The 15,618-nt window shown below is 42.7% G+C and overlaps 1 protein-coding gene across 9 annotated transcripts in view; it reads right to left on the reverse strand.

Moving 5' to 3' along the window:
- The window catches only part of LOC122869361 (carbohydrate sulfotransferase 11-like), a 46,172-nt gene that overhangs the window by 1,823 nt on the left and 28,731 nt on the right, over positions 1-15,618 (reverse strand). For 2 of the 9 annotated variants that reach the window (XM_044182357.1, XM_044182305.1), the window contains exon 2: positions 14,215-14,294. In XM_044182357.1, the coding sequence (XP_044038292.1) occupies positions 14,215-14,235 (21 nt within the window). In that variant the 5' untranslated portion in view covers positions 14,236-14,294. The other 7 variants (XM_044182297.1, XM_044182322.1, XM_044182331.1 and 4 more) reach the window with 7 other exon arrangements.

Below are 15,618 nucleotides of genomic sequence, written 5' to 3' on the forward strand. Positions count from 1 at the left end.
ATTACAGTTTACAGACCGACTTCCTGCTTCATTTTGACCTAACGCACTAGCATGCACACCGTTTTTGAGTGGGTGCACTTTCCTTTTTACCTCCAAAAGAAAGTGTTGAATTTAGAGCTGAAACAATTAATTAATTAGGTGACAGAAAATTAATCTATAACTATTTTTATTACTACATTTTAATTTTCATGCAAAAATGCTAAACATTTGCTAAATCCAGCATCTCAAATGTGAAGGTTTGCTTCTTTGTTTTATATCATTGTAAATTAAATTTCTTTGGGTTTTGGACTGTTGGTCTGACAAAGAAAGACATTTGACGACATCACCTTGAGCTCAAGGAAATTTGGATGTTTAATTTTTATGTTTAATAATCGATTAATCTTTTGGTCTAATTGACAAAAATAATTGTTCATATTTCAATTCAATTTATTTATATAGCGCCAATTCATAACAGAAGTTATCTCATTGCATTTTTCCTATTGAGCAGGTCTAGACCGTACTCTACTACCATACGGTACTTTATAATATTAATTACAGAGACCCAACAAATCCCACCATGAGCAAGCATTTGGCATAATACTAGCCCTTGAATTACTGCACACAGTCAGCACTGAATTTATTGGATTAGACAACACTTAGTTTGATGTTTTTACTGTTTTTAATAAAGTGATTTATATACTCTGGCTAAACTGCTGTTTGATCAGCTGACTGCTCATGTTTCTTGGCCCGTATGATTTTATTGTAGTGATGTTGCAGTGTTACCAGATCTCAGCAATTAGCTTTGTGAGTACAATATTATAACTGATAGAAACGATGACCAAAACCATGAAAATAAGACAGAAGTTGTAATAAACTGGAACTGTTACTTTAATCACCTCAAAATCCAGATTATTTACAGTGTGAGACTTACAACCATGCAAAACAATGAAATAATAATTCAAACAATAATAATTCAATTTTATTTATATAGCGCCAATTCATAACAGAAGTTATCTCATTGCATTTTTCCTATAGAGCAGGTCTAGACTGTACTCTTTATAATATTATTTACAGAGACCCAACAAATTCCACCATGAGCAAGTATTTGGCGACAGTGGCAAGAAAATACTTCCTTTAAGAGGCAGAAACCTTGGATACACAAGAATATATACAACAATAAAACTGTTACAAATGTGTGTGAACCTGATGTGGTATTCAGTTTGTTCAGAGCCAAAGACAAGTGCAAAACTTCACCCAGAGTAATGATTTCAGGCTTGTACACTGGGAGTTGTAGTCTGACATGGACATAACCAAAACCCTTCTTAAAAGTTCTCCACCAATTTAGCATTGCACCAGAGATAACTCTTTTTATTCCATGCACTGACATTTCGGTCGAAGTTTCGGATGTGTTACACTTGTAGAGACTGATGTAGCCTGGAGCCGCCTCAAGCAGAGATGAGGAATGGGCAACAGAGGTCTTGTAAGCTCTCTTCTTTCTAACTCCCTCATTTTCAAACTTTGACTCACTTGAGGCAATTTATCAGACTTCACACAGTTCCCTCTGGAGCCACAAAAGGCTTTATACAAATGTTTCACATATGCAGTAGTACTCCCCAAGACCTATACAGACTTTGATCTGTAAAATTAGTGGAATTCCCTATTAAGCATTTGTGACAGGAGAAAAGCTCATGTAATTTTTATGTCACTTTTAAGTCAGCCCTAGGCCATACTGAGAAAAACAAACCAGAATGTATGACATAAAAGTTAGCCAAGTGAAGCAGATACCCTGCACATTCTGCATATAGCCAAGACCTACTAAGTTCTCTGAAGGTGTTAATCATGGTCCATCCTTTGCCATCTGCATACTGCCTTAATAAAATCATGCGTCAGCCAGTTCAGCTTGGCCTCCTTGTGGCACAAACGCCTTATTTACTTATTTCATCTACTCAGCCTGTTTCACCACTGCAGCGGTCAGAGCCCAGAGTCTCTCAGTTTGACTCAGTGCCTGACACTATGTGTGGCTCTCTGTGTTTACTGGCAGACATTGGAACATCAAGGATACACCGGACTGGCAAAGAACTGTGGAGCCAACACTGACCCTTCTCTCAGCAGAAGTTTGTGTACTATATGTATACAACACTGTCTTTCCACATTGGACTTGAATCCCTTCATGTGAGCCATATGCATGATTTAGTACCGTTTTCTGAGGATATTTAAATAACCACCAGGATACACCACAAGACAAACATGCAAAAGAGAATACCAAAGTCTTTTTAAGTGTGTTGGGTGCATATACACACACGTCAAATGTTGCAAAAAGCTGCACTTATATTTAAGCCAAGATACACTAGGTAACCAAATTCATACATCCTGCTTTTCACCAAACAAAAGGCAACATAATCTATGCAAGATCCTTCGAAAGCAATGTAAAGACTGTGAAAAGAAAGAAAACTCAGGAAGACTGTTGTATGTTTTATCTCTTGTTTCAGAAATGTTTAAAGCTGCACTAATAAATATTTTTCTATTAAAATAATCAAATGACTACATGTAATGTGTAAGGAGTTTTTGTAGTGACAAAACCACAGGGAATTTTCACCTGGCTCTGCAATTAACCTCAGCTCTACAGCACGTTTTAGCGTCTTTCAGCTCATTGTTTTGGTTTATTCTCACCATTCTCAACATTGTTTTCAGCTGCAGCATCTGCTCAGCAGCACCAAACGACACACAGACAGACAAAGTTAGCAACTAGCTAGGGAACATAGTGGAGCAAGAGTTGGAGATTACAACCAAGCTGGAGAATGACCATTGGAATTAATTTCATCAGGTGGCCAGAAACATGACTCCAAATGAATGCTAATGGTGCTTCCTGTTGACCGGATGTGTAAACAGAGTTGTTTACAGCTTGTTCCGCTGCCCCAAAGTAGCCCAAAGAAAATAATTTAATGCAGCTTTAAATTCAATATCAGTGAGATTTGAATCTGAATGGAGTAGTACTGAAAGATTTTATATCTATGTGCAGTCTTCTTACTGTAGGTCAGATGGTTTGGGCTGAAAGACTAACAAAATATGTTGTATTTATTTGGGGTATTCAGACACATTATCTGGGGATCTTTAAGAACACATGCATGAGCAAAGGAACACAAAAGCATTCACATACTGTATTTACATATGTTAAATAAATCAAGCTTGCATTAATCCAATTCGCTGCCTGTTTCCATCCTGGACAGCTTAGCAGTTTCCTCCCATTGGGGAAGCGTTTAAGTGGAAAGGAACAAAGAAAATATCACAAACAATTTAAAGTAAATGATGTCTGCTGGAGCTGCTTTGTTTTCTGGTATGTACACCTTCCTTCTCCTCACAGGGAAATTTAACTGGAAACAGAGCCGCTTTTACAGCACTGTGTCTCCAAGAACAGCTCTAACATTCACATGGATTTATAGAGAGTTTATTGGAGAAAATCCCCTTTAAATTTCAACTAGAATTACCACCCCGCGGTTGTACGCCCCCGCCAGCCAGTCAAGTTGCAGTTTACATCCATGTCTGTCCAGACTCATATTATATAGTATGTAGTGAGTACTTGCAAGAAATTATTAGGGCCTGAGTGCCGACAGGTGGCTGAGGTTCCTTACGATGGTGCTGGAGGCCAGGGCAATGCCATCTAGAGTAACTATATCTTTAGATAATGTGTCTCTGAGGTGTTTGGGGCCAAGTACAACTTCAGTTTTGAGTTTAGAAAATTGCAGGTCATCCAGGCTTTTTAAGAAGAGGTTTAATTACAGCAATTTTAAAAGACTGTGGGACATAGCTTGTTAATAAAGACAAGTTGATCATATCCAGTAAAGAAGTGCTAAGGGTAAAACTTATTTAAGCAGCCTAGTTGGAATGGGGTCTAAGTGTCATGCACTAACAGGCAGAGGACACCGAGATGGAAGGGAATGTCTTTATTGATGATGACAGCCAGCAGTGGAGAGTGTGGAGATAGGTAGAGTGAATCTGGGGAAGTTACCGGAGGGAAGCCACAGGAGACCGGAGAGACCAAGGAGGAATGGAGAAGCCACTGAGGACTGGCGATGACACGGAGGACTGGAGAAGACACGGAGGACTGGAGAAGACACGGAGGACTGGAGAGACACAGGAACGGTATGGTGCATGGAGTCCTATCCACAAACGAGGTTGGACCCTGAGTGTGGAGAGTGGAGTGATTTTATCCTGGGTGTGATTGGGGCTGATTAAGGGCAGGAGTGTAATTAGGCGCAGGTGTGGGTGATTATGGGCTGGTGAGGACATGACAGGCTGTGACAGTACCCCCCCCCTCCACGGCCAGCTCCCGAGGGCCGAAACCCCCCCTCTCCCCCCGACGCGGTGGCCCGTAACCCAGGGAGCACGCTGACCGGAGTCCGGTCTCGCCGGGTGGACGACCCAGAGCTTGGGCCCCCGGGAAGACCGTCGCGGACTCTGGCGGACGACCAGGGGCTTGGAGACGGCTGGAGACCGGAGAGGAGACTGGAGAGGAGACCTCCGGGCTGGAAGCCGGAGAGGAGACTGGCTGACTGCGGACCTCCGGGCTGGAAACCGGAGAGGAGATTGGAGAGGAGACCTCCGGGCTGTAAGCCAGAGAGGAGACTGGCTGACTGCGGACCTCCGGGCTGGAAACCGGAGCGGAGACTGGCTGGCTGCTGACCTCCGGGCTGGAAACCGGAGCGGAGACTGGCTGGCTGCTGACCTCCGGGCTGACTGGCTGGCTGCTGACCTCCGGGCTGGAAACCGGAGCGGAGACTGGCTGGCTGCTGACCTCCGGGCTGGAAACCGGAGCGGAGCCTGGGGATTCAGGCGACTGGCGGACCTCCGGGCTGGGAGCCGGAGCGGAGCCTGGGGATTCAGGCGACTGGCGGACCTCCGGGCTGGGAGCCGGAGAGCGGAGCCTGGGGATTCAGGCGACTGGCGGACCTCCGGGCTGGAAGCCGGAGCGGAGCCTGGGGATTCAGGCGACTGGCGGACCTCCGGGCTGGGAGCCGGAGCGGAGCCTGGGGATTCAGGCGACTGGCGGACCTCCGGGCTGGGAGCCGGAGCGGAGCCTGGGGATTCAGGCGACTGGCGGACCTCTGGGCTGGGAGCCGGAGCGGAGCCTGGGACCCTCTGGAGACAGACGGCGAAGGCTGGAACCCTCTGGAGGCAGGCGGCGCGGCTGAGCCTCGGAACTGGAGGCAGGCGGCGGCGGCGGCTGGGCCTCGGAACTGGAGGCAGGCGGCGGCGGCGGCTGGGCCTCGGAACTGGAGGCAGGCGGCGGCGGCGGCTGGGCCTCGGAACTGGAGGCAGGCGGCGGCGGCTGGGTCTCGGAACTGGAGGCAGGCGGCGGCGGCGGCGGCTGGGTCTCGGAACTGGATGCAGGCGGCGGCTGGGTCTCGGAACTGGAGGCAGGCGGCGGCTGGGTCTCGGAACTGGAGGCAGGCGGCGGCTGGGCCTCGGAACTGGAGGCAGGCGGCGGCGGCGGCTGGGTCTCAGAACTGGAGGCAGGCGAGCAAACGGGTTAGAGATGGGCTGACGACCACATATTTGGCGGGCCAAACTCCTGGCCGAACCGCGCCAAGAACTGGCCCAGAGAGTGGAGGACCGCCTCTTCCCGTGCCGCCAGGGATCCCGCCCAGCACAACGCCGGGCCGGCCAGCCGGAGCACAATGAAGGCCACCCGAGATCGCTCAGTCGGAAACTGAGACGGGTACAAAAGGAAAACCAGGCCGCACCTCGCCAGAAACTCCTTGCAGTCACCCACAGAGCCCGAGAAGATCCCAGGCTGTACCAACTCGGCAGCTGCTAGAGGAGGTGAAGGGAGGCTGAGGAGGTAACGTTCGGCCAGACCACTCAGGTGGAGGAAAGGGTCATTGGAAATGCTGGCTTAGCGGTTTCGGTCCAACCTTCTGTCACGCACTAACAGGCAGAGGACACCGAGATGGAAGGGAATGTCTTTATTGATGATGACAGCCAGCAGTGGAGAGTGTGGAGATAGGTAGAGTGAATCTGGGGAAGTTACCGGAGGGAAGCCACAGGAGACCGGAGAGACCAAGGAGGAATAGTGAAGCCACTGAGGACTGGCGATGACACGGAGGACTGGAGAAGACACGGGGAACTGGAGAGACACAGGAACGGTATGGTGCATGGAGTCCTATCCACAAACGAGGTTGGACCCTGAGTGTGGAGAGTGGAGTGATTTTATCCTGGGTGTGATTGGGGCTTATTAAGGGCAGGAGTGTAATTAGGAGCAGGTGTGGGTGATTATGGGCTGGTGAGGACATGACAGGCTGTGACACTAAGAGACATGTTGATGGCATGTAAGATGCCAAGACCAAAAACAAAGTCTATTAGTGACATGACCTATTTTAACGTCCTAGATGTTAATCTGATCAACTTCAAACTTAGTCAGCATACATAAAACAGGTTGCAGATGAAAAGTTATCAAAAGCTTGAGTTTTTGTCGAACTGTTGAACGCTGTTAAGGGGCGGCGAATTCAATGTTTTGCCATGAAACAGGAAGTGGTTGTACTTTACTGTACATGGTCCCATCTGAACAAAACTTCACATGTATGTAAAGAGTCCTGTCTTGAACACATCTATATGACAATATTTAGTTATTGTCACAGTGCCACCTACTTGGAACAGGAAGGAAGTCAGCCTTCTGTGACAAACATCATCCGTTTTACATCGAATTTACATGGTGTGGTCTACACATGATATCCAGCAAGCGTTATTAGTGTATGTTCTGTAGCACCACCTAGTGGACACAGAAAGTATTAGAAATTAGTAGTAGTAAAATATTTAAACAGGAACTTGCTGTAAATTCAGTTTACAGCATCCAATTTGCCACTAATTTCACATGTTTGATAAACGTCCCACCCTGATCACATCTACAGGCCAATAATGACATACAGTCATAGCACCACCTAGTGGCAACAGGAAGTAAGCCTTCCATGACAAAGATGATCCAATTTGCATTGGAGGGCTCGATCATCGCTGCTTGCAGCTTTAATTATTATAATTATTCTGTTCTTCAAACGCATTTTTGAGGGGCTTAAGATGCTCGAAAACTCCTTACATTTTGCACACACATCACAACTGGTGAAAATCGCAAAGTTCTGCAGTGATTGAGCTTGTGCGTGGCTAGGGGGGTCTATAGCGCCCCCAAAGGCATGCCATGGCTGGGATAAAGTTGCTTTGATCTTTATGAGATTTGGGGGGATCATTGCTCTCATCATAAAGTACATATTTCAGTTTCTTTTGAGAGAGTTTGCCCAACAGGAATTCATCCATTTTGGATTTCCTGCATCAATCAAAATTTTTTAAACACATATTTGAGGCCTTTAGGATGCTCAAAAAGTCACCAAACTTTGCACCCCGACTTGAACTGATAAATACTTTAATTTGATGTAAGTTTTGGGCTTGGGGGTGGCACGTCGGCTCTATGGCGCCCCCTAACAACTTTTAGCCTTCAAAATGGCTAGGGTTAGCTGAAAACTCACACAACTTGGAACACGCGTCAGAAGGGGTGTATTTTGTTTTCTGGTATAGTCTGGGGATTGGGTGTGGCAAAATCCCCGATAGCGCCCCCTACAAAATTTCAACAAAGCAGCCCCTGCGGTACGTTTCACCTAGATGTACAAAATTTGGTAGGCAGATGTATCATCTCTATGCTTAAAAAAGCATCTTGGAGCCATACCCTGAACTCAACAAGAAGTCAGATATTTTGAATTTAACGTGCCATTTACAGGCTCCATACTTTAACGAACTCCTAGAGAATTACTCAGATTGACTTCAAATTTGGGCAGTGTAATCTAAAGACTGTTGCAATGCTAAGTTGCAAAGCTAACGAGGTTCCCTCAAACAGCCTTACCGTGGTGATGCGGCAAATTTCGTCTTCCAAAATTAGTAACAGTGCTACTGGGTTTCAAAATTAGTGACTGTGCTACCACATCATCACAAGTCCCGGGCTGATGACATTTAAAGGCTAATTAGTTATATTGTGTGATCTACACTTGATACACGGCAACACTGTGTATGATTAGTACATGTTCTCCACCTTCAAGTGATATTTAACTCCCTCATGCAGTGCCCGTTGGTTATGAAGATTCAGAGCAGTGTCAGACGGCCTCCGGCCACAAGAGGCTCCCCACTCCCCCCCAGGAGTGTGTAGAGGCAAGAGCCCATTCAACGCTGCTTGCTGCTTTAATTACTATTATTATTTTTTACTAATATTAATACCACTACCATTACTATTATTTTAAATCTCTATTTGGAATTTGCAGTGTGCTACTGTACGTTCTCTTTCCTCCTGCTCTCTCTGATCGCTCTCTCTCTCCCACTCTCTCTCAACCCAACCAGTCGAGGCAGATGGCCACCCACCCAGAGCCTAGGTTTCTGCCTGTTAAAAGGGAGTTTTTCCTTGCCACTGTTACAAAGTGCTTGCTCATGGTGGGAATTGTTGGGTCTCTGTAAATAATATTATAAAGAGTACGGTCTAGACCTGCTCTATATGAAAAGTGCAATGAGATAACTTCTGTTGTAGAAAAGGTTTCAGTTGTAGTCATCTGGACAATGTTTTCAAATTCAAGACGTTGCGGCTCCCATCCGGAAGTCATTCTCAATTGTGAAAATGGTTCGAGAACTCTAAGCTACTCTAAGAAATTTAAGCTACTCTGTGTTGCTTAAGCCCTGCCCTCAGGGAGAAATCTTCCTGAGTGCTGTTTACCCTGCCTAGTTTCACCTGAAACTGACCTAATTGTTTCCATGATGGCCCAGTAATCAGGCCTATTGTTTTCTGGCTGCACCTCCCTCATCACTGTTAAGTACCTGATTAGCATATGATTGGCTTGACCAAGGTGTTAAAACACTGTGGTAAATGTTGGGCAGATTGAATCTCAGACCATTTCTGTTCAAAGAGGGGTTTTCTTTTTTCACAAAAATGGCTTCTTTGACTCCTCTTTCAAACCAACTCTTCTCAAAACTCATAAATTCTGTTATGAATTGGTGCTATATAAATAAAATTGAATTGAATGTTAAAGATGCTACAAATAAATACATTTACTGGTTGCATAATATATGTTATTGTAATTAAAAGGGTTCATCAAAGTCAGTGGGTTTCATCCTCTGGGGACCATGAATGCCTGTACAAAATGTAATGGAAATCCATCCAAACAGCTGTTGAGATTTTCCAGTCCAGACCAATGTGGTGGACCGACCGACTAATTGACATTGCCATCCCTAGCAAAAAAAGCAAAAAGAGATTCAGTACTAGCATCCTTCCCATAGCCACACAAACTTACACTGTATGCTGCTGTAATACTGAGGTCATTTGGTAATCCATTCCTTATGCAGCATTTATAACGCTACTGTAAGAGATTCTTAAGTCATGCTGGCAGTCAAAAACTGACCTCCAGCGATTTTTGCCGAATGCAGACAAGTTTGCATCCCTGAATATGACTGGATCGTTTCATTTCAAATATTAAAAGACTTTTGGTTTACATGAGTGATTGTGTAAATGAAACACCAGATTATGTTGAAAATCAAGCATTTTTCAAGGAGTATATTCGAATTCAAGCAGATTCCTAACCTTGAAAACATAACCTTTAAAATTAAGCATTTTCAAAACTTTCAAGACTTTATACGAACCCTGCTTATGTGCCCACAGTAGACAAACAACTTCTCATGTTATTGTTTTTTATGATACTGCTCCATACTGTATGTTTGGAAAATGGAAAAAAAAGTCAAATGACTCCGTAATCAAAATTTCTCTCTTGCTGTTATCAAAGGCTGCTCTAAAGTTACTGAGCTCTTACTTGTCTGCAGTGTGACAATACCCGTACAAACCCATGAATCCTCCTAGTGTCAATGGAGTAATTCAACAAAGACTGTTGACCTTTTTTCCTGCAGGATAAAACAACATCAAAGCAGTACTAAACATAAAAAATATCACAGTGATCAAGACATCACAAAGATCAGGGGTTATTTGTCTATCAGCCATTTAGTTATTTAAAGCAGGAGATACTTTCCTTAAGGTTCAACTGAGATAGGTTTATAAGGGCAAAACATGGATTTAATTGTATTGGATGAAAAAAAAATACCTCTGCTTCCTCCTACTCAGGTTCATTCATTGAGGCTGAGCATATCCCACACACAGTGACCTAGACAGACATTTTAAAGACCAGTGGCTCAATTAAGAGTCTACAGCCATGCTAGCGGCTCTGTGAGACTGTACTTACACAAAGCAGTGCTTTGAGCTAAATGCTCACATCAGCATGCTAACATGCTCACAATGTTATTGTATCTTAGTATTATTGTATTGTTAGTATTATTGTATTGTAGTAAGTATAAAAGCAAGTTTACCATCTTAGTTTAGCATGTTAGCATGCTAACATTTGCTAATTAGCACTGAACACAAAATACATCTGAGGCTAATGGGAATGTCACCTGTTGACCTGATGATGGCGCTAGATGAAGTCAGGGGATCAAAGTTTTTACAATTCATCCTCTGGGGACCATGAATATGTGTACCAAATTTCCCAGCAATAAAAAACAAAAATGCAAACCTGCTAGTTGTACAAAATTTGGTGCCAATCCATCAAGCAGATGTTGAGACATTTCACTTAGTAAGTCAAAACTTTGACCTGATGGTGGAATTAGTGGAAAGGTCTGAGGATCTTGAATATCTGTAGAAAATTTCATGGTAATCTATCAAATAGTTGTCAAGATATTTCACTCTAAACCACAAATGTCAGCCTCATGGTGGTGCTAGAGGAAAGGATCACTTAAGTCAGTAGGATTCATATTCAATATTTCAGTCTGGACCAAAGCAGATTAACACTGCCATCCATAGAGCCATGATGCTAGCATCGCTCAAAAACACCCCACCATTTGATTTGTACTGTTGTGCTGTCCACTGCCCTCAATAGCAATATACACTTACATTGTTAAAAATACACATATAATGTAAATTAGGCTATTAATACAGGTCATATTCAACCCAATATCATTTTTACATTCATACAAAAATTTGTTATTTTGGGGCGCCCCAGTACCTCACCTGGTAGAGTGTGCACCCTACGTACTGAGTCCTTACGGCCTGTGGCCTTTTGTTGCATGTCATCCCCTCTCTTTCTCTCTCTCACCCATATTTCCTGTCTTTCTTCAGCTGTTCCTATCAAATAAAGGCAAAACAAAAACTTTAACAAAAGTCTCAGAGTTCAAGTGTGTCTGAACTGGCTGTTGTCCGCTACTTTAATACCAGCTTTGTACAGTTCTTCCTTAGCAACTCTTTCTCTCTCTGCCTCTGTCCCCTTTCTTTAGAGAGCACCGTCACTGTAAATGCTGTGCAAAACCAGAAGCTACATTGAAGCCACATGTTCGCTTACCACACTCAACAGTTAGGTAATTACATGGTTAAACAACTATGATCTGTAAGAAATCTGATGCAATGTGCTGAAACAAGAAAATAGTTTTCATAGCATGGAGCTTGTATACTGCACTTTTATGTTCTTACTGAAAATTTCTCCAAACCTTAAAAAGGTCCAGTTCACCCAAATTACACCTAGTTGTACCTAACCACGGCAGTTTTTTTTCCAGGATAAGTTTTTTCAGCTTTTTCAGCTGAGGTTTTGAGATATCCCATCTCTGAAACCTCTGCTTAAACTTCTCCACCTCAATAAAATGGATTATAATGGAATTTTGGGTAATGGGTAATGCAATATATTCAAAAATTTGAAAAACACAACTGCAATGTGTTTTTTCAGAAACAATGTCCCGACTACTAAGGATAATCCACAGACCTCACCATGAACAGCTTTTGTTGGTCCCTATGAAAGCTGTTCACAGACAATGATGTCATCACTTGTTAAACAGGAGGATGGCGGGCTTTCTCACTATATGAATAACCAGAATAACAGCAGCAGCAATGATACATTTAATAATGTATTTATTTGGTCCAGAGGGGCACTTCAGCCTTCAACAACTATGGCCATTGTGTTCTGGACATGCTCACATTCACAATTTGTGTCTCCAACCAACTTGAGCTGCATTTCGCGTTTTTTAAGATACTTTTTGGGGCTTTTTGCCTTTATTCAATAGGTACAGCTGAAGAGAGACAGGAAATGTGGGAGAGAGAGGGGATGACATGCAGCAAAGGGCCACGGGCTGGATTCTAACCTGCGCTGCTGCAGAATTGTACATTGGGCGCTCGCTCTACCAGGTGAGCTACTGGGGTGCCCCGAGCTGCATTTGTAATGCAGGAGAAAACCACAGCACACAGGGACATGGGGAGAACATGCAAACTCATCACAGAAAAGACCAGGGGCCTCGTTTATAACCACTGCGTACGGTATCAGTCATAGTCGGCTCTGCAGCTGCCAGTGGTGCTTCCATCAACTGCTGGGTCATCACCACATTCCCAATCCTAAACAGTGCAGAGGAGAAGTGCCATATGATGCCCACACAGTTTTGAAACGCATCATACTTTAGCGCTGCTGAAATGCCAAGGATGATGCCAGGATGTGCCAGGTCAGGTCGCAGGCTTCTGAAAAGACTTGTATTTCCACAATATTCACCCTGAATATTTTGATTTACTTTCCAAAGACCTACATTTAATCATCAATTAAGCCTATAAAAATCAGAGACTGCATCAAATAACTTTATATAACTGGAGAACAGTGCATTGGGATATTTTAACAAAATCTTTTAATACTGCTGTGCATATTTCACCAATTGCAATTTCAATTTGTTTTCAGTTTTTTTAGCTATATGGCTTCAATGAACACATGTCACTCACAGATAAATAGTCTTCTTGTTTATACAATAAACAAAAATTATCTGTGAGTGCGGTGTTTTGTTTGTTTTGATCCGTGCTACTACCATGCACCCAATAGTGTTTAAGATTTGGAGCTGTGCGTGCTGCTATTTTTCATTATCTTCAGTGAACACATGGCCATACTGCCAGGGGCAAAAGGCCCACCTCATCCTACACCTCTCCACCAACTGCACTCATGTATCAGCTATGAAAATGAGAGAAAGAGCTGCATTTTGAAGTTAAATACAATGTTTATTTTTTGCCAAATGTTGAGTGTGTGGTCTCATCAGGCAAGTACATATTGATAAATGCTTTACAAATATCAAGCAGTGAGCTCCGGTGTGTTCTTGCCCACACGGTTCATACTCTACGTGTAAATACGACCACGTTAAATTTCAGGAAATGTCATATTTGTTGAACTGACTGCATTGACAGCTGCTGCAGACATCAGCCTCAAACACTGCTGTTGTCCCCCCAATGGAACAATATGTATATCAATAGTCATGTAGGTTTTGTATTTGCGTGCAGAAGTGTATGCGCACAGTTTTATAAATCTAATAATGTACACCATTTCTGTCTTTTGTAAGCATAAAAAACTTTTGGTATGGATCCTACACACAGTTTTATAAATGAGGCCCCAGGACGAGATTTAAAGCCAGAACCTTCCTCCTGTAAAGTGAAGATACTCTCATCAGGGTGAACTCCTCAGAAACAGCATTTAGATAATAATAGGACGAATAACTAGTTATGCTAGTGATAGCAAATAGTTGTGTAATTATTCATCAGATGAAAGTAGAGAAATTGTTTCAATTTGTTCCAAATTTCCTTAGTTATTAGCCTTGAAGCCACATGAGTCTTGTGATTTGATCACACTGTGGGCATGTTTTACCTCCAACAGACAGTGGGATGTTATGGACTTTAATTACTTATGTAATTTTTAAACATTCAAACCCATCTAACAAGTCATATGATGCAGACACAGTATCCATCAGGTAAGCTGGGAAACAATGACAATGCAGAAAAACCATTAGAAAATCTTAAAAACTCCTACTTATCATTAAACATTTGGCCAAGCTTGCTTGTGGTTAACGCTGTCTGCGTTAGTCAGTTCTTGTTTGGGCCTTTCCACACACTGTCCTTACATACCAGGCATCAGTGCCAGCAACACACAAGGAATCAGGATATAAATTGTCCATCCACCAGTACCTTTGCTAAGAGTGCTTGTCTGAATTCATCAGTCAGAGCTCAAATTGAGTTTGCATGCTAAAATATGTATATATTTTGCCAAATGAGTAAGCCTGAATAAATACTTACTTGTTTAATTTGTGCAGAAAGAGTTCAGACCTTAATAAGGAGTGATACTACAGACTGTTTGCAGTAAAGTTAGGGGATCGTGGTTAGAGAGGACTGACCTGGTCACCATCATAAAGCATCTGTAGAGGACTCCTCCTCGACTTCTGCCCACTGCTTCTTTCACCGACTGGCTCCGAGGCTGAGGAAACGCAACACATCGGTCATGAAAGATATGTTAAGTTAAAGCAACAATTAGACTAGTGCATTATGAAACAATAGCACTTACTGTATATTCAACTTAATGCGATCCACAAAGAAGAAAAAAACGGATAAAAGAATTGAAGAGAAGTTAGAAGACAAACAATAAAAGGTTGACAAATACTAATAATTTGTGGTATATCCACAAGCACAAACTGGCTCCATTGATCATCACACAAAATATTGAAAATACAGCTTTTGGATTTAAAAGAAAATGAAAGAAAAGACTTTAGACTACAATTGTTCTTAACAAGTCTTCTTACAGTGATACCAAAAATCTATCTTTTGAGTATCAAACACCCCCTGCAGGTTTGTATGATGGCTGTAAAAATCACCTATTAATACTAAACTTGACAGGGTTGTATATGAAGACTTGAGTTCTTCATTTTGCCATTTTTTAGCAAAAATATGATTGGAACATAATGAACACTGACAGTGGAGAAGGTGGTTGTTTTTTCCACCATAAATGCAGGCCATGATTGGAATCCATGAGACATGAATCCAAACTAACCACAGCCTCTTTCTTTGTGAAGGAGAAAACTGTTTTATCCACCGTTCAAGTCAATAGGCCGCAAAGATAGATATTGTGTGGTGTACCACTTCAACATTGGAAAAGAGTAGATGTAAAACAGTAGAAACATAGAGAGCAAACTGCAGTAACACCAAGAATAAAAAATGTTGCGAGGGAACAATAATGTGAGTTTTATTGGTTTGTTATTGCCAAAGTTTTATCTGTTCCACTGCTCTTGTAATGGTAGATAAAAAGGCTTTGGCAGTCCAGAACATACAACTTTCTATATTTAAAAAGGTTACTTTTGTCAGACTCTGTGGGTTGAAGAGAAGCAGAAAGAGAAGCCAAAGGACCTAGATAAGGTCTGGGTATGTTGAGAAGCATTACTGGGTACAAGCTTGAGCTATTGATTACAGGGATGAGCTTCACAGGGTTAGAGCCACAGTACACTAAAGTTTTTTTCACAACCTGAACCTAGAATTTAATTTGGGCAATTGCATTGGAAACTTCACTCCAATTTAAACCTACTAAATTAGGTTCACCTTAAAAGTAGTTTGAAACAAAATGTGACGATTCTCAGAAATGTTGATATCTACCAAGTTTTTAAATTGCTTTCCATGTAAAGCAGGTTTGTAACTGACTACTACAAAAAAAAATCACTGTCACACAACGGAACAGAACAGAAAATAAAACGGTGAGACGGTGTAGTCCCTCATTCATGCAGGAGTGTTCTATCGTAGAAAAGGTTTCAGTC

Source organism: Siniperca chuatsi, linkage group LG2 (assembly GCF_020085105.1).
Source record: "Siniperca chuatsi isolate FFG_IHB_CAS linkage group LG2, ASM2008510v1, whole genome shotgun sequence".
Classification (NCBI taxonomy): domain Eukaryota; kingdom Metazoa; phylum Chordata; class Actinopteri; order Centrarchiformes; family Sinipercidae; genus Siniperca; species Siniperca chuatsi.